General features: G+C 36.0%; 1 protein-coding gene across 1 annotated transcript; it reads right to left on the bottom strand.

Annotated features, from left to right (window-relative positions):
* Window positions 1-2164: 2164 nt before the first annotated feature.
* On the bottom strand, window positions 2165-15112 carry LOC135746592 (von Willebrand factor A domain-containing protein 7-like). The gene is made up of 15 exons (XM_065265208.2): window positions 14800-15112; window positions 13495-13707; window positions 11666-11950; window positions 9338-9431; window positions 8544-8675; window positions 8080-8266; window positions 7625-7794; window positions 7356-7465; window positions 7017-7133; window positions 6681-6887; window positions 6355-6487; window positions 6069-6221; window positions 3577-3672; window positions 3167-3432; window positions 2165-2874 (listed from the first exon to the last, which is right to left on the bottom strand). Exons 2-15 carry the CDS (start codon window positions 13690-13692, stop codon window positions 2503-2505), a joined length of 2520 nt encoding a protein of 839 aa, XP_065121280.1. The 5' UTR covers window positions 13693-13707; window positions 14800-15112; the 3' UTR covers window positions 2165-2502.
* Between the last annotated feature and the right edge of the window lie 6713 nt (window positions 15113-21825).

Here is a 21825-nt window from a genome sequence, read left to right as displayed (position 1 = left end):
ATCTTAGGACCTCCCGTTATCGTAATCGACCACCCCGATGATGAACAGGGTGAGAAAGCTAACGTTATACACCCGTGGACGTATTTGTAAGAAATGTTTTTGTACATTGGAATTAAAGATTCCCGATTACCGAATAAAGCGCGTCTTATGCCTACCGAAAATCACTTACATTTTGTCATTTAAAAACTCACCGTCCAACCTGAAGAATCACATCAAGGTATGTTAAAATAATAGTTATTAAGTAAAGCCACAATGTCAATGTGATTCAACATTAGTTATCATAAGCCGTATTAGATCATTATCTGTCTAATGTGATGGCCAGGCGCACATGTTTAATAAATGTCAACGTTAACGTTACACCGCTGATTTTCCCATGGATTTATTTAATTCACAGAGAACTCTCAACTGAAACACACTTAACTGTTTATGGTAACATTATAGCATAACTGCCAGCCGAATATTCCCTCCGGTAGGCTAATGTTAGATTGAGAAATATTTTTTAAAAACTGCTATCAGTGGCAGGTTTGAAAGAAAGTGTTAAGGACTGCATTAACGTCTTCAAAAGCATCATACGTTTTGTCAAACTTGAGATTTCCTTTTATGTTAATTAACTCAAAACTCAGTGGTTATAGGATAATGTTGTGCTAATGTTATACATTGTGAATGTACGCTTGCATTGTTGATCAAAGTCACAGTGCTTTCATTGCCACACAACGAGTTGTCATTTTTTTCTTAGTAGAGCAGCTAACTTAAAGGAGCACTCCACTTTTTTCAAAAATATGCTCATGTTTTGAAAGAAATAAGTTATTATTTATTTTTAATTTTTACCTGAAGTTCATACAAAAGTGAAATTTCTGCTTTTTTATTTGATGTCAGCTCTAAAATATGCTGTTTGCTCTTTGAACTTAAGAGAATTGTGCCTGAGAAGTCCTGGAAAAACAGATTTTGGTTACACTTTATTTTGATAGTCCACTTTAGACATTCTACTAACTATAAACAACTTTGCAACTACATGTCAACTAACTTTTAATAATTTGCAACTATACGTCAACTAACTGTCATTAGAGTATAAGTAGACTGTAAGGGTTGGGGTTAGGGAAGAGGTTTGGGTTAGTGGAATAAGTTGACATGCACCTGCAAAGATACTTATAGTCAGTTGAATATCTGTTGAGATATCATCACAATAAATTGTTAGTAGATATTAAGCAGACAGTCTACTAATTCTCTAAAGATTGATAGTTGATAAGTAGTTGCAAAGTTACTTATAATTAGTAAAATGTCTAAAGTGGACTATCGAAATAAAGTGTTACCCAGATTTTTATTTGATGATTGAGATTAAGAAGATAATGGGAACCCTGAATATGCTTTACTATAAGAAAGCCACAATAAGTTCACAATCAAAGTTCTAACCGCTTGCTTAAAAAAAAAAAAAAACTTTTTACTTTTACTTAAAATACTTAAGTACATTAAATATCAGAAAATTACTTATGATACTTAAGTACAGTATATATCAGATACTTTAAGAATTTTACTTGAGTAATATTTTAAAAGACAACTTTCACTTCTACCAAAGTCTTTTTCTAGTACAATACTTGTACTTTTACTCAAGTATTGCTTTCTAGTACTTTATACAACACTGTCATGTTGCTGAGTGCGAATATGCGCATTATTTGCATATGGCTGTGTTGTATGTAATGTATGTGGTTTACATGCTTACTGAATGCCCTGATTGAAACCCCACGGCACGCCACTGGTTGGTATAGTAATGTTGGTATAGTCTCACCCTGTCTACTATGAAATGTACAGTAGCACGAAGCTCAGCTTAGGTTATCAGTGTTTTGAGTAAGCAGCAGACAGTTTTGTGCACCTTTTTATTGACTTTTAAATGTTACAATATTTTAAAAAAAGTGTCGCAGAAAAATCACATATAGAAAGAATGCAGGTACTTCACAGTTATATAAACTATATAGCATTGTCAAAGTTATGACTGGGACTAAATAATAGAGTAGCCTACTAAAGCCAGCCAACCTTGGTGCATGTAAACTATACAAAAATGTTAAACAAGTAAAACATCTTATACATCTTATAGGCTATCTTAGGCAGAAATATATATATATATATATATATATATATATATATATATATATATATATTTGTTGTTAAAAAATCAATTAAAAACATAACATTGAATTATACAGAAGGGATGATTTTTATTTTTAGGTTAATTTGTTTCAGTATTTGTAGCTTTCTCACAAACAAGCTCTTATGCAACAACCTGCATTGTATCTTGAATAATTTACTGCATGTGCAGATACCACCTAATCTTCCATTGATGAGTGGGTTCATAAAACTTTCAAATGAATGCTCTTCATGCACTTCATTTTAAATTCATTTACATTATAAGAAATGCTAATCCTTGATATATATACCTTGACATGGATATATACCTTACAATAGCATCTTGTTTTTTTTTAAACTTTGCAGTATTCCAATAACTCTCCATTACAGCAAAAGAGAAACAAATAAGCCAATCAGAGACAGAAACATGGAGAAGGACTGCAAGCCACTGAACTTTATGCTTGTAGCTGAGGCAGTGAGTCGAACTGTGGCATAGTTTAGATCAGTTGACCCTGGAGCTTCTGCCTCAACAATGAGTGTAACATCAGTCCCAGACTCTGTGTTGGAGGGCACTGTCAGCGTTCCTGTCCCCTGAACACTTCCTCCTGTCGCCACATTCAGAGAACTGGGGACAGTCACAGTGAAGCCGTTGCTCGTCCTGGCTCGGATAGTGTAGTTACCTGCTGTAGTATTAGTGGCCACTGTAAAGTTGAAACTGAAAGAAACTCCAGGAATTGTAGTGGTCTGTGTATCAACCTGTGGATGATGGGAAATTTGTCTCAAACAGTGATGTAATGCAACTTGACAGCTTTTTAAACGATTTTGCTTTAAAGTAAGCACTGAAGTAAATGCAATAAATGTAGTTATACATTTTGAATTGTTACATTTACCTGTATGCACTTGGTGGATGCTTTTATGCAAAGTGACATGCAATGCATGCTAGTTAAAGTAGGAATCAAATGACCACAGTGTTGTTAGCACCATGCTGGTTGTGTAAAGACCCACTATCTGTTAGTCAAACAAGACATAGTTTGGTTCTTAACCTTACCGTGAGAGCTATTCTTGATCCTTTATGATAAATGGATGATTGCCTTTGGAATCGACTAGATGACAATGAGCTATTCAACAGCCCTTTAAGTAGGAGCCCAAATTCACCCTCTGGGATTCTGTTTAGGCTAACCAGGTAGTCTGTACCTCCCACTAATGTAACGGTCCCATTAACAACACTGGATCCTGAAGCATCAACTAGTAGTACATCAGTCACTGTGGCCAATTCACCTCCAGACAAAGAAAGAGACAGGGTGGCATTCTGACCTGATCAACAAATCACACAGACAAGTCCACAGTCTTTACACTTCATATTTTCACAAACAATTAGAATAGAATAGAATAGAATAGAATAGAATAGAATAGAATAGAATAGAATAGAATAGAATAGAATAGAATGCTATACTGTACCAATAGAAGGGCGAGTGAAGATCTGTCCCCAAGAGTCTCCATGACCTCCGAGACTCATCTCCACAAAGTTAAAGAGGATGTCCACAGAACTCTGACCTGTGATAACAATTAAAATATACAAGTTTATACCAGTTTAAATACAGCTTAGGCTCTGTGAGCCTAATATAATATTCTCTGTGAGGCTATTCTTGGCATTACAAATAAACAGATAAATATTTTTTTATGAAATGGATAGTTGTGATTTTAAAATGATCAGTTCTCTCAAACCTGTTGGAAAAAACATTGCCCATAGCATTAACATTCTTTAATATGCCACTTTGTTATACAAAAGCAAAGGTTTATAGTTAGTGGTATTTTGCTATGTTTATTCTAATAATTATTTATAGGCTTGTAACGATAAATAGCTTGATCTGCATGCTATGCTTCTCAGTGAATTATGGTGAAATACCGCTACATCCAAAAGCCAGAGGGCGCTCTCATGCAGAAAGTATTATGCACCGCAGAAGAAATACCATTAGAGGGGATGCATGTTAGAGGTCTTCACGGGTCCACTTAGATCCGAAAACCCAAGGTCCGACCCGAGATCCGATGGCTCTCCTGATTTTGCCAGGTCTCGGGTCATTTAAATGGAATGTGTTTTTGCCAAACAGACTCGAAGACCTGAACTCTCTCTGCGTCAATGTCCTTTTCAAACCTCTCCTCTGTTTGCCAAGAGCACTTGTCACATTGTGTGGCTGGCGGTAGGTTAATGTCAGTCAATTTTTAATGTACATTTTAACGGTTACCTTGGTGTTGTCGTCAGATAAAAGTAAAACAAATGCAGCAGCTCGCCAAATTGGTTGCGAGACCAGCTAGGTTTCTTTCTGTCTGACTGCTGCGTGCGGGGCTGCAGACTGCACGTAAGTGCCATTTACATTCAGGTCCAGGGGGGGTAAAAAAATGCCACTGGTTTGGACTCTGGTCTAATTTTCTCTAGTTTGTCTTGGGTCGGGTCTTTCTTTAAAAAAAATACTTAAGCATGTCGGGTTTGGGTATAAATTGATTCGATTCATTTTGGGTTGGGTACATTTCTTTGAACCCAAGAAGACCTCTAATGCATGTGACATCACCTTCGGTGAAAGCAACTGCGGTTTCGGCCACTGAGTGGCAAAAAGTCTGAGCGACCGCATTAGCATAGAGTGAAAAACGCGTATAAAATGGGAAAAGTAGTTGTGTGGTCGACTGTGCAACATTTTCAACAAAAATTTGGAGCGGCCTTTTTTTAAGAAGAAGTAAATCAGTAGCAGCTATATATCAGGTATGTAGAATTTTGGGATAGAAAATCCTATACAAAAATACACCAATGAATACTCTTATTCTGTGTAATTGCAAAGTTTTGTCAGTGAGTCTTCATTAAAAAACATCCATTATGATGAGCCTTGTGTTCTACAGCAAAGGTGGGATGGTTTAATACTGTAAGGCAAGACAAACATAATGTCAGGAAAAGCAATATCTGGCTTTATGCCAATGTCCACAGACTACTGGTTGTTTGGCAAGTTGTTAGGGTCACTGTTAAGGCCAACTAAATTCAATTTAAGCTGATAATAGTCAGTTTTACTAGCATTTTTTGCAGCAGCCGCTATGAAAACCAGCCATTTTGTTGAATGTTTTGCCACTCAACAGGGCGAGCTCCGGCGTGGTAATGTGGAAAAGTGACGTTGTTGCATACCCTCTTTACACACGCATCTCCAGGAAATGCCTCTAAGCACATATCGCTGTTCTTCAATCCTTTTCAGGTATTTTCATGATAATAAACAATACGTATAATGATTATGTTTTGCTTTCAAATGCATGACAGTGATTTTGGATGGATAAGTTCTTCCTACACTGTTTTTTGTCAAATCAACATAATTTTTTAAGTTAAAGTAGCATAAAAATAAAGGTTAAACAATTTCAACTAGTTTTATAAGTTATGTCAACTATTCACAGTTTGTCTGTTTAGGGCTACTGTAGAAATATTACGGGGCAAAATGCCAACTTCCATGTAAGCTGGTGTATGTACAGTACTGTATGACATCACTTACGAAAATAAACCATGGTTTTACTGTGGTAAAAGTGTAGTAACCATGTTTTTTTGGTGTATTGATTACTATCAGCAAAACCTTGGCTTTACTTAACTATGGTTTTTGAAAACCATGGTTGTCAAAACCATGGTTATTTTGTGGTTACCATGGTTTTACTACAGTAACCATGTTTTTTGTTTGTTTTTAACTCTAGTAAAACCATGGTTAATTTTCGTAAGGGGCACCACTGATAATATAATTATGCATATTATATTGCATTTCTGTCAAGAGATCCTTCTAAAAGTCTCACATTGCACCTTTAAATGCCAGTTTATGCCTAAAGTAACAGGCAACATGCAATTAAAACTGATAAAGCAGTCTTATAAGAAAATAACAAATGACCTGGAGGAAAGAACATACATGGAGATATCAAGAAAATTAAAACTTTACCAATGACTTTCATGGTATATGAGCTTGTGGAGTTAACACTGATGCCCCATTCCCCTGTCGTGTTGTCAGACTTGAGTTTTATTTTCTTTAGATTCCCCACAGTCTGAATGCTACCAAGGCTGCCATCTATCATTGAATATGACTGAGACACACCTGAGAAGAACATAAACACAATGAATCAGCCAAATTGATGTCACAGTTATGATTATGTACATCTGAAGTTAACATGTATACCATAATTCAAAAGTTGTGAGTTATGTGTTGTTCTGTGTTTATGTTGCCTCACCTGTAGGGCTGTAGATGGTAAAAACAGTCGAATCCCCAGTGATGTAAACAGTCACGTTAGACAAAGATGAATCCAACAGAAAAGAAAAATTTCCTGCATTTCCTGCACTTCTTGACACTTGAAAAACTGTGACCTTTGACAAAAACACTGACATGTCAGGATTTAAGCACTTACACAAGAAACCAATGTAAAAATGTTAAGCATAACAGGAATTACATTTCCAAAATACTATCTTTAAAATAATTGCCAAAAATCTATTAGATTATAAAATACAATGGTAATTACTGGATTGGATAATTTTAATATAGTGAGTTGTTAAAGTATACCTGGCCAGAGGTAAATGTATCTGTAATGGCTGTAGAGGCCTCAGAAAGCGTAGTGTTTGTGACTTCTAAGGTTTGTCCACCAGAGACATGGGCCAGGTCCCTGTACAACTGTAGTTCTGATTGAGTCATCAGACTTGATGAGGAGTTCTGGGAGTCTGAGACCCTTTCTCCACGTGATGAGATGGAGGTGGGTAAGAGGAAAGTGACCTGGATGGTGAAAAGAAAGAGATGAACATGTTGAGGAATTTTAGATGCAAAGGTTAAATCTGTAAATTCACTTAGTATAATAAAATTAATAAAGACAGTATTGATCATGAAAGTTATGAAGGAACTCACTATGGATTCAGTGCTTTCTATCATGGCTCCGACTGTGCTTTTTAATTCAGTGTCCTTTGCTGAACCATCCGTGAAAACAAAAATATCTGATGATGGTGGAGCTCTTGTTAATGCCATCTGGACACCCATAAACAACAAAAGAGAAACAAATTAGATTATAATTGCTTCATAACTTGCTTTCCCTTTTGCTATATTATGAAAATCAAATCTACCAAACCTAACTTTTATAATATCTTAAACAGATGTTTTGGTAGTAGTTACAGAGTGTACTTATTGAATTGCGTACTTTTTTTCATGCAAAATTAAACTGTAGATCACCCAAAAAAATATTGTACGCACCAGTAGCCCTGATAAGCACATCCCTGGAAGGTCTCCTCCACCAGATGCTGAAAGTGAATTGATTTTCTCTTTGAACTTATCAATATCGCTAATCCTTGTCTGTTGGACACCTGTAGGCATGAGACACATACACAGATTACTACAGAGCTTTACAAAAGCACAAACAACATGCACAAGCCCTGAATATAAACTGTGCATGGTTTATGTATCTCAGCCAGCCATGGAGATATCAAAAGTTTTAAGATGGACAATTGACACAATAGACCTACCTGTGTCATCAAATGTTATTAGCATGTAATCTGTAGGTTCTTCTGATGTTCCTTTCCTGTTATCTATCATACTGATGGAAACTTTTTTGATTTCAGCGATGTCATTAGACATACTGCCTGTGATGTCAATCACAAAAACCAGCATAATGGTACGACTGAGGCCCATCAACCTGAAGTAGATGCAAGATTGCAGAAGAAATGAAACAAACAAAATCAGATTATAGAAGAGTTTAGCCTCATAATGACAATTCTGCCATGATCTACACACACTTATTTTATTTATTGAAGATGTGGTAGAAGAAAATCAAAAACATGACACATGCAGTATATTTTAATAAGTTAAATCAGAATGGGCAGAAGTACAAAAAGCAATGTTAGAGCTATAACAGAAATAGCATTGAATGTGTATTATATCTAATCTGATTTGTTTTCACACAAAGCCAAATACCCCATACCGAAGAAAGGCTGTTTCTCCCGCAGCCTTTCTAATGTCTTCCAGTAGCTCCATGGTAGCATTGATGGCAACGTTTGCGGCTTTTAGGTGAAGGAAGCCATGTTCTGATTTGACGTCATCCTTATTGATGCCTCCAGTGGGATCTTTGTAGCTGGTAAAATCTAAGGTACCACCATGGCTACACTTGCCTGAGAAATATATATGTACCCCTTTTTTTAAAACAATCTTACATTGGCCTGTGGCCTTGCAGGGCTATTCAAATTCAAAGTGTCTTGTACTTATTGTAACTTTCAATGCTCCCTATTACAAACAAGCAAAATAGTATTTACTTTATAATAAATTTGATGTATATATTTATCAAACAAAACAAGCAAGTGTAAAGTTAGAAAAACAGCTATTAGTTGTAGCCTACAGCTAAACTATCAAATTTAAAAGAGTTAAGCATGTCAGTGATAATTTATTTACCTGCAGGTTTGTTATATCTAGGGTCAAGGCTGAAATATCCAGAAGTTAATGTCTTCTGCTGCAGGACCTCTGAGAGAATGTTATCAGTGCAGTTGTCATTCACACAGCTTTTGCATGTCACTGTTTTGGAGCCTGAAGATATTCAAACATTTTATAAGTGCATGTGTGGGGGGGATTACTTAAAGGGTAACTAAACCCCTGGTCAGAGCGTGACTCCACCCACTGGCAATATTTGAAAAATGCAAGAAAAGTGGTCAGATCCCAACGGAGATAGAGGGGACGAACTAAAGCTCGTACCAAGTGTGTGGTGAGATCGTAACAAGGGCGTGGTGAGCTTGAATCTGCTTACGTCACGAGTAATTTTTTGGACTCAACATCCAATAGGAAAATTCAACTGCAGTAGCCACCAATCAACCTGAAGAGGGCAGCACTCAGACGTTTTTACACCATATATTGTAGTATTGAAACACTTTATATCCAAATGTCAAAAAACGTACTAAAATCAATGAACAGCACTAATAAAGCTTCATTCTTACAGATCATTAACTAAAAAAAGTTGGTTTAGGGTTTAGTTACTCTTTAAAACTACTCCCGTTTTTCCTGATCCTATTTTTCAAACTTTAGTAAGTGTGTATTGTTGCTGCATAGAACTAAGAATAATACATGCTTTAGAAGTGTTGATCATAGTTAGCTCTTGTTAGTTATTGCATTTATTAATGTTAACAAATACAACCTTAAAGTGTTACCAGCAATTTTAACATTTATGAAATATACAGAAACAGAAACTGATTTACCTGCTATGTTGCTGAGAGGTTCATTCGCTTTAATCAGGGTGCTATAAGGATCAGTGTACCCCAGCTCTATCCAGTTACTATGACTATAGAAATCCTGCACACAAAAACCAAATACATTTACTAAATTGTTATAATTTGTAAAAGTGTATAAGTATCAATTATTGACCTACACAAGTTTTTACTTCAGTTTAAAATGGCATCTTTGTCATAATATTATAGTAATATCACAGTGATGTGCAGCCTAAAAACCATTGCTCAATTTGAATCAAGTCTAATGTCATCGAAGACACCATTTGAAGATAAACATAGGTGTTTATGGTTGCAAGCCCCTAAACGGACAGACTGGAGTGATGAAATCATCTTGAATTTATATTAATAATTAAAATAGAAAATAATTAGAGAAGGTGTCCGGTATTCTGTTGAAGTCTGTTCCCTCTATTTGTTTCTTATAGCGTTTTCATCAGGTCAAGTTAATAATTTACTTAGAAAGATTAAAGATTTGAATGGGTTATACTAAAAAGCAATAGTATTGTATAATACCATTTATTAAAAAAAACATTATTTCTTTTTACCTTATAACTTATAGCCTGTCTTCTTTTTTTGTCCCTACTATTTGTTCTTAAATTATGTTAACATACATAATAAATACATAAATAAAGCCACACACAAACATGATGTGAGGTGTTATTAATATTTAAACAAGCTATGCATATTAATTTGTATGTAAACATAATAGTTTTAGAAACAAACACATTAAAAAATTATATATATATATATATATATATATATATATATATATATATATATATATATATATATATATATATATATATAGCCTAAGGAAGAAATAATAGAAAACAGAAAAAATAATGAAATATTTAATAAATGGTATATATATAGAATAAATGATAGTATAGCTTTTTATTCATACTTTAGCGATTCACACTGTAAAATAATTGATTTACCAATAAAGAACAATACATATATATTACATACATGCACACATCAAAGTAGTGTCAGGAATTACGGGAGAGAACCCAAGCGCAGACGATGTCGGGGGGTTAACAGTGAACACTTTATTTAACATACATAAAATAAATGCTCGCGAGGGAGCAAACACATAAACAGCACAAATTGACGAGATACTAAACACTGAACTTGACTATAAACTGACTTGATATTTCACGACTAGACAGCAAACACAAGAACAATACAAAACGAAAGTGCACAGGACTAAGAACACAAGGGCATTAAATATGAAAGACTAAATAGGATAACAAGGGGAAAACAGGTGAGGGTAATGAACTCATGATTAAATAATGAACTGGGAGAACAAGGGGGCGGAGACAAGAGACGAGACACCGAAGGCACATGACCCGATTCACAAGGTCATGAGCCTTCACATAGAACATGGGACTGTCAGAACCCTGCCACCATGACAAGACATAAATATAAAACAAGACTCTTGGGCAGGATCCTGACAAGTAGCCAGCCATTTAAACTTTTAATCTATCTAAAAAATAAACGTGATGAAAATGCTAAGAAACATTACACTAAATAGAAACAGGGGAACAGACTTCAACAGAACATCGGATCCATAAAAATCACAGTTTAAAGGATTAGTCAATTTTCTTAAAAAAAAATACCTAATTTACTCACCGCCATGCCATCCAAAATGTTGATGTCTTTCTTTGTTCAGTCGAGAAGAAATTATGTTTTTTAAAGAAAACATTCCAGGATTTTTCTCATTTTAATGGACTTTAATAAAACCCAACACTTAACTCTACACTTACCAGTTTTTTCAACTGAGTTTCAAAGGACTCTAAATGATCCCAAACGAGGCATAAGGGTCTTATCTAGCGAAACGATTGTCATTTTTGACAAGAAAAATAAAAAATATGCACCTTTAAAACCCCTGTTGGGTTTTATTGAAGTCCATTAAAATGAGAAAAATCCTGGAATGTTTTCCTCAAAAAACATAATTTCTTCTTGACTGAACAAAGAAAGACATCAACATTTTGGATGACATGGTGGTGAGTAAATTATCTGGATTTTTTAAAGAAAATCGACTTATCTTTTACGCTTCACACCTTTCTGTCACAATTTGGGCTCTGTCAAAAAATATGTCATCTCTGTTTACAAACACGCAAAAGGTCTATGCATAACTATATAAAAACACTTAAAACTCATTTTTTCAGAATTACAGAAAATACATAAATAAATAAATTAAACTCTGCACTTCTTTTGGTTTAAAGTTAAAAAGAACTTCTCACTATAAATTGTGTAGACTACTACACATTAGGTTATCATATCTGTTACTTACAGTACCTGCAAAGTATGTGTTACAGTCCCCAGGCTTTTTTGGGCAGATATGTAGTTTCCTTCTTTAAGACTGACTTTTACATTGGTTATGCCCTGGGTGATGAGGTCCCGTCCACTGCTGAAAGCCTCATTATCAAAATGATGTGCGTCACTGAACTGTTTTCTGTCCACAGCTCTATTGTACGAACAAATCAGAAAAATTGTCAACCTGAAGTTGACTAATGTTGATAGGTCAGAATTTGAAATCGAGCAGGCTTTTTGTACAGTATCTGCAGTTAGTTTGTTGTTCATCTGGAAGTGAAGAGTGAAAAAAATTAGGGCTTACCAACATCTATAAAATGTAATTTGCAACCTTGTAAATGTCACAAAATGCATGATTAAAATTTAGTAAAATATTTATTATTCTAATAACTATCAAATGTAAAACTCTATTAAACTATAATTTTGGACATACACAGCAGAGAAATGCTATAACATGTTCATTTGTCTATTAAATGTTAACTCAGTTGACAGGAACTTGTTAAAAGCACTTCCTTTAAAAAAACAACAACAAAAAAAACTAGTCTTCTGTCTCTCTCTCTATACAGGTTATGTTGTCTAATGATTGGTGAAAATTTTGTAAACTGTAAGGGACTACTCATGTTATTGCTTTTCTTTGACAAATCGCTTTGCTGTTTTTCCTCGCTTTTGTAAGTCACTAAAAGCGACTGGTAAATGCCTATATCTAAATCGATTGAAAATGTGTAATTTTTAATTATTAAAAAACCTTAAAGGTATAGCGGAAGATTTTCGTTTTCCGGGTGGATCACCACTGTTATTGGTCATCCCAGATGTCAATCATTCTGATTATATGTTGACGTATAACCGTCGCACGTGCTCGCCTCTACGTTCGCTTTCTGCACATGCGCACTTTCACGTGTATGTGTGTTGTGCTACGGTTTCAACCATTCATTGAAGGTCGCGTTCTCACTGTGTTTTTTTCAAAATGTCTGAGGGTCGCAAGAGAAAAAGTCTCTACGAATTGTATGACAAGAAGAGAAAGGACTATAAATAAAGAAACAAGACCAGATGTTTATGGGAGACTATTTCACACGCTGGCGTGAGCTAAAAGGACAGGTTGGGCTTCCCACGCGAAGTTTCTACTGGAAAGGTACATTTTGTCATGCTATTTGGAGAAATCCATTTAAAATCACTGCTGGTAAAAGTTGATGTAAGCTATGATTTGCGATGCTAGCCCTGGCACAAGTCACGAACCGCACAGATACTGTAAACATGCCAACAGAAACTTGTAAACAGAGCGAAGAGAAGAACTGAGCTCCTGCACGCTCTCTCTCTGTCTCGTGCACGCGTTTAACAGGCGTTCCCTCTCGGGAGCATTTTTTAAAAAATATCGAGGGGCGGTTCTTTTAAATAATTCGGGAAAATCTTCCGCTATACCTTTAATGTAACGTGCAGAAAAAATAAACCAGACACTAACAAGGTTCATAGAAAAAACATCTAAAATAAATGTTCTGGGATACATACATTAGAGAAATACATTTCTCTAAATAAGTTAGAGAAATCATTGTAAACAAGATCAAATATGTCTATGTCTGTTTTGATAAACAGCATTCTTAATTCCTACATGGGTGTGGGTACCCGTTTCTAAAGAGATAACTTTCTGGTTTAGCTTCAACCATTATCAAACACATCTGAACCAGTAAATCCAGATCAGCAAGGTTTAAACAACTTAAAATCCTGAAAGGTGTTGAATCAGGAATTAAACTCCTTAGGACATTGGACCTCCGGATACATTGTTATCTTCCCTGCTTTACTGGTTTATGTATTTCACTTACAGGTAGTGTAAAGTCTTTGCCCTGGGCTTTGGCAATGTCACGACACACTTCTGCCGTCTTGAGGAGAATGGCCGCCTCAGTGATTTCTTGATGACTGAGGGAGGCATCAGGGTAAGTAATTTTAAATCCACCAGCCTGGGGTGGTAGAAAGACTGTTCCCCAAAGGAGAAATACAGCCACTACAACCAATGAAACCATCTCTGTTCACAAAAACTGTGGAGAAAATTATAAATATTAAGCATTAATTTCTTACACCATTAGAAAGCTACACTTTAAAAAGTGAAAGTTGGATTAACTTAAAAAAAAAAGATTTCAATTGATAGCACATAAAAAATGTAAGTGAAAAATGTAAGTAGAATTTTTTTTTTATTTTTTAGGTTTTTACCAATTGAAGTAATTTCAAACTTTTTATAGTGCATTGCAGAATTTTAAACATGCAAAAGACTCAATATTGTAACACACCAACTGAATGACCTAAAGTGCTTGTTTTCTGCCTGTAAACTCTTCTGTGCAGAGTACAGTTTCTTTCTAATCAATTGCTTCCCAGCTTTTCCCTGAACACAATTAACAATGCACATAATGAGGCATACTTTATATGTCTGCTAATGTATGAGCTATAGTTAGAGAATTGTATGCTGCTTCCCATGTGTTGCAGTAAGAGATGCCCATTGGTCCGTGTATTTGTGTTTACAACTTGAACTGCGTGTATTCACTACTTGTTGGGTGGGTTAAATGTTTTGAGTATGCACCACCATACCTGACAATCATGTCACTTTCACTTATATGATACATCCATATTGGGATGCTTAGTAATAATAAACTGATGTTAAATCAAGCAACTTCAAGAGACTTTTACTGTGTAATGTGCAGGAAAGGAGACACTGATAAAGACTGGAAAAACATGATGACCTAAACCCCTAAAAATGGTCATCAGGATCACTAGACAACACTAGACACTAAATCACCTTACTGTACTGTTGCTCCAACCTTAAAAACCCAGCACACCTGAACTAGCTTATCAAGACTTAATTTACTTAAAAATTGTAAGCTTGTCAAAGGTATGATTGTGTTCATTTTTGTGAAGTAAAAAATAATGATTTATGGGGTCAGGTTTGTTTGATCAAATTTACAGTATAACAAAATTTTACAGAAAGGCAGTTTTTCAGAAAAGAAGATTGAGACTTACTAAGATATTTACTAACATTATATTTTACTTAAACAATTTACTTGGTAAAGTGGTAAATAGATTTAATTTACGTAACATTATAGAAGTCACAAAAAAATGAAATAAGAAAATGTCATTACCTTTAAGCAGATTTTGTAGCACAGTGTATTTGCAGACTCCTTAAAAAACAGCGTCCAGTATATATATATACTTGTTTAGATGTGATAAATACCAACGTCACATAAGAATCTTGATCTGGCAGGCAGGTAAGACACTACAGTACATGAATGATAGCAATCTAAAAATGCAAATTTAAAAATGCAAGATTTAAATCATCGTGTCGACCTAACAGAGTTAATCCATCCAGACTGTCTATGATCTGATAAATTCTTATGCTGAAAGGTGGAACTAAATAAGAACAAAGAACTGAAGTAAAAGAGAAAGTAACTTGTTCTCTAAAATGCTTGAAAAATACTGCCTAACCTGTTTGCAAGCATTATAGGCCGGAATGAAAGTTTATTTATTTATATACCTGTAAACTGTCCATCCTGTGTAGTGCACTCCACAAACTAAACAATGACAAAAGTCTTGATAGGTGTGTCTAGAAGGGTGCTCAAACCTGATCCTGGGGCCTTTAGATAGACTGACACACCTGCCTAAAGATTTATGGGTATTGATGATGAGAATGTTTAATGTTACTGTATATTTCTCTTAATACTGTATATTTTCTGATACAGATTTAATAAACAAACAGTAAGACAAAATGGAATGAGCATTCTTGCAACCTTAATGTTTTAAGCTGTTTTTTTTATGGCCAGGTAAATGGGAACTGATTTATGGATAAACTGTTGTCTGCTGCTAATGTTATAATACACCCATGTTATGACTTTTTCAAAGCATAGAAAATGTAAGATAACACTTTACTTGAAGGGGTGGTCATAAGACTGACATGAAACCTTCATAATCATGACATGTGCCATGAACATCAAGGAGAGTTTATGCACATTTATGACAATTGTCATTAAGTGCCATTTGTTCAATTATGTCATTTTTAATGCAAATACATTGTTTTGAATGGTTTTTGTTATGACAATTTGACATAAACCAATACATAATAACTTGTCATAAATCTGTCATAAACATGACATAGCAGAATAATGATCAAACTTACTTTAAGAAACTACCTAGCTTATGGGTTAACATACCATTAAACTGTCATTTAAATGTTAATACCTTATAAAATGAAACAGACACATCAGATTATACTTAACTTTATGTATGTGCACAATACATAAAAAATGACAACTAACCGAACTTGTTTTTCCTCTCACAGAGGGTTTTGAAATATTCTGACATAAAAGAAAAAACTAAAAAAACATTTAATTGATTTAATGTAATTAACTTTGCAGCAATATGGACCCAACGCTCCATGGCCTATCCCATTTTTGTACTGTTTTCATTTAATTTTAATTTAAAATCAGTTTTTGTCCTTATTTTCATAAACATTTAAGTTGGATCAACTTTGCTACTGTTGCCATTTGCTTCCTCCCTGGTTGTGTTAAGGTATTATTTTCAGTAAAGTTGCTTTGAAATGTACTGTAAAATGCAATGTACTATACAAATAAAACTGGCTTAATCTGTACAATGCCAAGCGTCTTTTGTTTCTCCTGGGCTTTGAAAAGATAGGGAAAGGAATGAAGATTGGCCTCATTCTCCCTTAGACACGACAACACACATAAAAACAAGTTGTAAATACATTTATAGTATGTACAGTGAAAGCAACTAGTCTTGAAATATCATAGACCAACCCCAGTGGTGGATTTAGCAAATTGGGGGCCCAAGGCAAAGGTATCTATGGGGCCTCCCATCCGATCTTTAAAAAAAGAGAACTCCAAAATGAAGATGGAAAACAGAGACACACAAAATGTTCATTCGTTTTTTTCTGTAGTAATGTTATTTACTTCACCACAAAATCATTTTTATCAGTGTAGGGCTAAGGCAATTAGTATGGGAACTAGGCGATTCACTCACCAAAGCCACATCATAATTTTTTTTTTGTTTATTTGAGCCGCTTGGGTAAGATCGTTTCATTTTTGCGTTTATATTTGTCTTGATTAGTCTCTGTTTGTGTACTTTCCCAGTCCTGCTGTGACTCTGTGTTTATCTTTCGCGCCCTGTAGCGTGCACCGTTAGTCCATTTTCACCGACTAGTCCATTTCAATGTGAAAGAAGGGGGTGGACGTGTGTAGTGACAGATGAACATGAACTGGACATTTTAACTACTACTTCAAAGTTTCAACATATTTCTTAAGAATATTAATACAATTTACCATGCTTTTGAAGTGTTCATGACGATAAGGGTTTATTTATTTATTTATTATGTTGGTTGGGGGCCCCCTACTATGACTGCTGGTAGGGGGCCCCAGAGGTTTACTTGCTGTCTACCTACAGCTTTTTGCTGCTACCAAAGAGATATAACAAGTCAAACAATAACATTGCTAAGCAAATATTCCTGCTGCAGACTAATTTAAATACCACAAATCTGAAACTTTGGAATCAAATTGAGCCGGTGGCACTACAAAAGCAACTACCAAAACAGCACAGGGGAGGTTATGGCTGCCATAATATGGACTCCAAATCAGACACAAAAAAAACACCAATTATACAACCATTACACTACAGTAGGCGTTTTACATTCATAGGGTGGTAGATCCATAACAAAATACACCACCCGGATGTGACCATGGGCAATATAAGTAATGGGCAATGGATGGGGTTTGCAAGATAGGAGATGGCATGGGTTTTTAGATTTGGCACATTCTGTGCATCCTTGCACAAACCTTCTGAAATCTCTTCCATTGTTCGGCCACCAGAAGCAGACTTGTACACTGTCAGAAATAAAGGTACAAAACTGCACCTTTTGTGTCACTGGGGCTGTGCCCTTTCAAAAAGTACAGCTTTGCACCTAAGGATTTCATTTAAGTACCTCAGAAGTACATTCTGGGACCAAAGAGAGCTTATTAGTACCTCAAAAATACATATTAGTATTTCAAAGGTACATATTGTTACTAAATGTTTACATATCTGTACCTAATGGTCCATACAATTACCTTTTTAAAGGGTGCAGCCCCACTGACAGCTAAGGTACATATTTTGACTTTTTTTCTAACAATGTAGGTTCTTAAGGTACGGTCATCTACAAAAAATTGCATTCTGTTTTCGTATTCCTGTAAAGGTATCAAACGGAAACTTAGGGTACAGCCCCAGTGACAGAAAAGGTGCAGTTTTGTACCTTTATTTCTGACAGTGTAGCAGTGAGATGATACGACCCTGGGTGTACAGAATGGAGGACATAGGTGGATACCAGGGCAGAGGTAAGTTGTTGATCTAAAGTCCACTGGGTAGGACAACTATGACATGCTGAGGTAAGATAAATTTGGGTTCCTTAGTTTCTTCCTCAGAGGTGTACAGACGTAAAAGAACATCAGCTTTGGTGGTTTTAGAAATTAAAGTTTTTGACAGTTGTTGGTGTGGACCAATGATGGACTGCATCCACTTTCCCCTCATCCATTTCCATGCTGTGCTTACTGATGTTGTATCTTAAGTCTTTAACTAAACTGATGACATAGGCTTAACAGAGAAGTTGGTTGCTGGCTCTGATCGTCTTCCATACACGGATGTATACAAATGGCAACTTAAATAGACAGTTGGATAAATCTTTTTGAGGCTTGTGGTGTATGCAGTGATACACAGTAGCAACCGAGGATCCAATCTTTTATGTAAATTAAACATTGCATTTTTTTGATCTGTAACTTTGGCTGTAAAAGTGTTTTTGCATTACGTGATTTTTTATTTTTTTTATTGCATTACAATGTGGTCATAAGCAGGAAAATCAATGTTTATCTTTACATGCTTAAAAAATATTTGCTAAAAGATTTTGTTGTGGAAAACTCTATTTAACCCATCTCAAATGAGGATGAAATATAAACCAACACAGAGACTTGTACTTTGGTCTTTTTCTTGCAAGAAAGAGAAGATTTACTATAAGAAAGACCCAGTTTTACAGAACAGCCCTCCCACCCAAGCTCTAAGAGGTTTCGCTAGACATTAAAACAGGAAACATCTGGAACATCTAGACAAAACAGACAGTTTTACAAGACAGTTCTGCATTTGTAGAATACTCAGTTCCAAGACATAGACATATTATAAGCCTCAGTGAACCCTGCCAAGAAACAGTTTAAGGGCAAGACACAAATTTAAGCACTAATTAAAAAACACATCCACCCTTCTTGTTTACTATATGTGAAACATTGTTGTGATGGAAAATATAAAAGTTATGTAAAAAAAATGTACAAAATTGTTAATCATCATACTCCTCCTTCTTTGAGACAATGTATTGTGCTGATACTGTGACTGTAAGGAAAGCAAGAGCTTTGTTAAGAGACAATTTTAGAATTTGGTCATTCTGCTTTCTCCGTAGAAGCTGTTGATAGTTGGAATCATTTAACAGTAAACCTTTGCACCAAGCTATAAACTATGGTTAAAATGAGATATAAAAGTGTGTTTTATAACACATTAATAACTAATGTTTTATAATATCTGGGGATGTTTTGGTATAATTTTTGCATTGTGTTATCTTAGCTACATTTTCAGGTGTTGGTGAGGGAATATGCTATAATTATAATGTGTATTAGTATTGTCCTGCATAGCACTGTCAGAAGAAAAGAATGTACCTTTTCTTGGTGTTCGTTTTGTACCTTTATGGTTATACAACATTGAAATGTACCTTGTTTGCAGGCTAAGGGGCCAATCACACCAAACACGTTTTAAACGCTTGAAAACACAAGGTGTGCCGCACTGCCTTTTTTGGTTACTTTAAAAAAGGGCAGTGCGGCGTGGCTTTTTTAGGGGTCGATCACACCAAAAGCGTTAATAGCAGTTGCAGGCCCCTGTTTCGAATGATATTCTATGGGCAGGGAGCGTTTGCGCGCTGTTTATGCGCGCCGAGCGCCGTGCAGTTTTTGCCACCAGCCGCAGCAAGCCTTTTTTAAGGAGCACTGAGAGCGAAGAAGCGCCCAATGTCATTTGCGTCTTTCTATTGTCCAATCGAATGAGGGGAGAGGCGGGCCTTACGTTGTGGTGAGGGAAGTTTACAGTTGCTTTGAAGAACCGGACTCCACTCGCTCACTCTCTCCTGCGTGTTTGTGCACCTCTCACCCTCAAACAAGGTCAGAGCAAGCGCCCTCTTTTTAAAGTTTCTGCTAATATGACAGTTAACAGCAAAAGAGCGCTCACGCTTCAATATTTGATTGACAAGACAGCTGACTCGATGGTTGCTTAGCAATATAAAAAGCCGCGTCGCACTGCTCTTTTTTAAAAAAGGCAGTGCGTCGCACCTTGCTTTTCCAAGCGTTTAAAGCACTTTTGGTGTGATTAGCCCCTGATATTGCTAAGCAACCACTGAGGCAGCTGTCCTGCCAATCAAATATTGAAGCTTGAGCGCTCTTTTGCTGCAGAAACTTTAAAAAGAGGACGCTTGCTCTGACCTTGATCGGGGGTGAGAGGTGCACAAACACACAGTAGCGAGTGAAGGGGGTCGCACACCGAACGAGAAGCGCCGCATCACGCCATGAATCTAAAACCAGAACACATTATTTTCTATGAAACCATTTTAAATGCCATACATAGCACCTATGTAGTACCTGTGTAGAACCATATTGTGCTATAAAGAACCATATCTGGTGCTATCTGGTGCTTTAGAGTGAATTGTAAACTTCCTTTACCACACTGAAAGCACCGCCTCCCCTCTCATTCGATTGGACAGTGGAAAACGCAAATGATGTCAGACGCTTTTCCGAGTGCTCCTTCACAGTGCGGCAGGCAGCAAAAAACTCAAGGCGTTCAGTGCTCATAAACCGCGCAAAAACGTGCATAAAAAAGGCGCCTGCAACAGCCATAACCGCGTTTGGTTTGAGCGGCCCCTAACTGGAGAAGCCCCTGTCTGCAGCCTGCAGATTTGGGCGGGGATGCACCTGGGACGGGGCTACACGTGCAGGCCCTCCCACATTGCTTCTCATTGGTTAGTGGCGTGAAGTCATGAAGTCGATTTTAGCAAGTTTTCATTCCCGATGTTTAACGCTGCATGGTGAGTACAAGCTACTGTTTTTGTTTTATTTTATTTACAATTTTTAATTTTAAAGTGGCGTTTAGTGTGATGTTAAAATGAAGTGGTGTACAAATAAGATCGTGTCACATGATATCACGTAAATAACTAGGACCACTTTAAATCTTAAATTGTGAGTACTGTAAAAGGTACTTGAGAAAGTCCGTCCGTCCATATATTACCGTTTGTTTGTTTGTGCAATCTATCTATCTGTCTGTTCTTCCTATCTATCTGTCTATCTATCCATCTCTGTCTGTCTATCTATCTCTACCTATCTGTCATGTCTATCCGTCCGTCTGTCTGTGTCTGATAGACTGTATTGCCTTCAAAACTTTCAGCTTGAAAACTACTTCGATCTGCAAACTGAAATTCTTCAAACTTCTATTTCAAACTTTTAGGATAGGCTTTCTCAAGTCAAATTTATGCTTGTTAGTTTTTTTTTAGTTAGTTTATTTGTTAAAGAGGGACAATGCACATTAAGGAACATAATTGTAAATGTGCCAGAATTAGCCCAAAGGGCTATTTTTCATCTGTAGCCCCCTGACAGAATATTAAAAAGTCACCCTAAAACAAAACCCTAAAACTTGTGTTGACAAACTTTTTTAACTGGTTTATGTTGTTCATTAACAAAGTAAGTCTCTTAGGTACTCTACAGGCAAAGCCAATAACACTCAAGCATATGTTGTCTAACATTGTCCTGTAATATGTGTAACATATACATAAAAAAATGTATGACTCTTTACTATGTTAATGCCTATTTCCAGTTGCCAATTTCTTCAAAATGATTCAATATTGTTTGTTCAGTATTTAATCTAAATTAGGTGTTGTGAACTGGAGTGCATTTTCCAGACAATATGGGCAAGAGCTCCGGGTGCCTTACTCGTTGACTTTGAAATATAGAAGGACTGCCCACCTGGGTATGTAGGTGATGGCAGAAGGGGAGTCCTGAATGGGTTTTATTCCGACAAGGAGGTTCAGGGCTATTGCTCGGTTGATTGTTTTT

This window comes from Paramisgurnus dabryanus, chromosome 4, assembly GCF_030506205.2.
Source record: "Paramisgurnus dabryanus chromosome 4, PD_genome_1.1, whole genome shotgun sequence".
Lineage (NCBI taxonomy): Eukaryota > Metazoa > Chordata > Actinopteri > Cypriniformes > Cobitidae > Paramisgurnus > Paramisgurnus dabryanus.
This window is presented reverse-complemented; position numbering and strand designations above follow the sequence as displayed.

What these genes read in the sequence shown, in the direction of transcription:
- LOC135746592 (XM_065265208.2), bottom strand. Translation starts at nt 13,692, where the DNA reads ATGGTTTCATTGGTTGTAGTGGCTGTATTTCTCCTTTGGGGAACAGTC. An exon ending in CTGTAACACATACTTTGCAG is followed by an intron (nt 9,432 to 11,665) that starts GTACTGTAAGTA and finishes TTTTGTGTGCAG; the next exon opens with GATTTCTATAGTCATAGTAA. An exon ending in ATATACCATGAAAGTCATTG is followed by an intron (nt 3,673 to 6,068) that starts GTAAAGTTTTAA and finishes TTGTTATCACAG; the next exon opens with GTCAGAGTTCTGTGGACATC.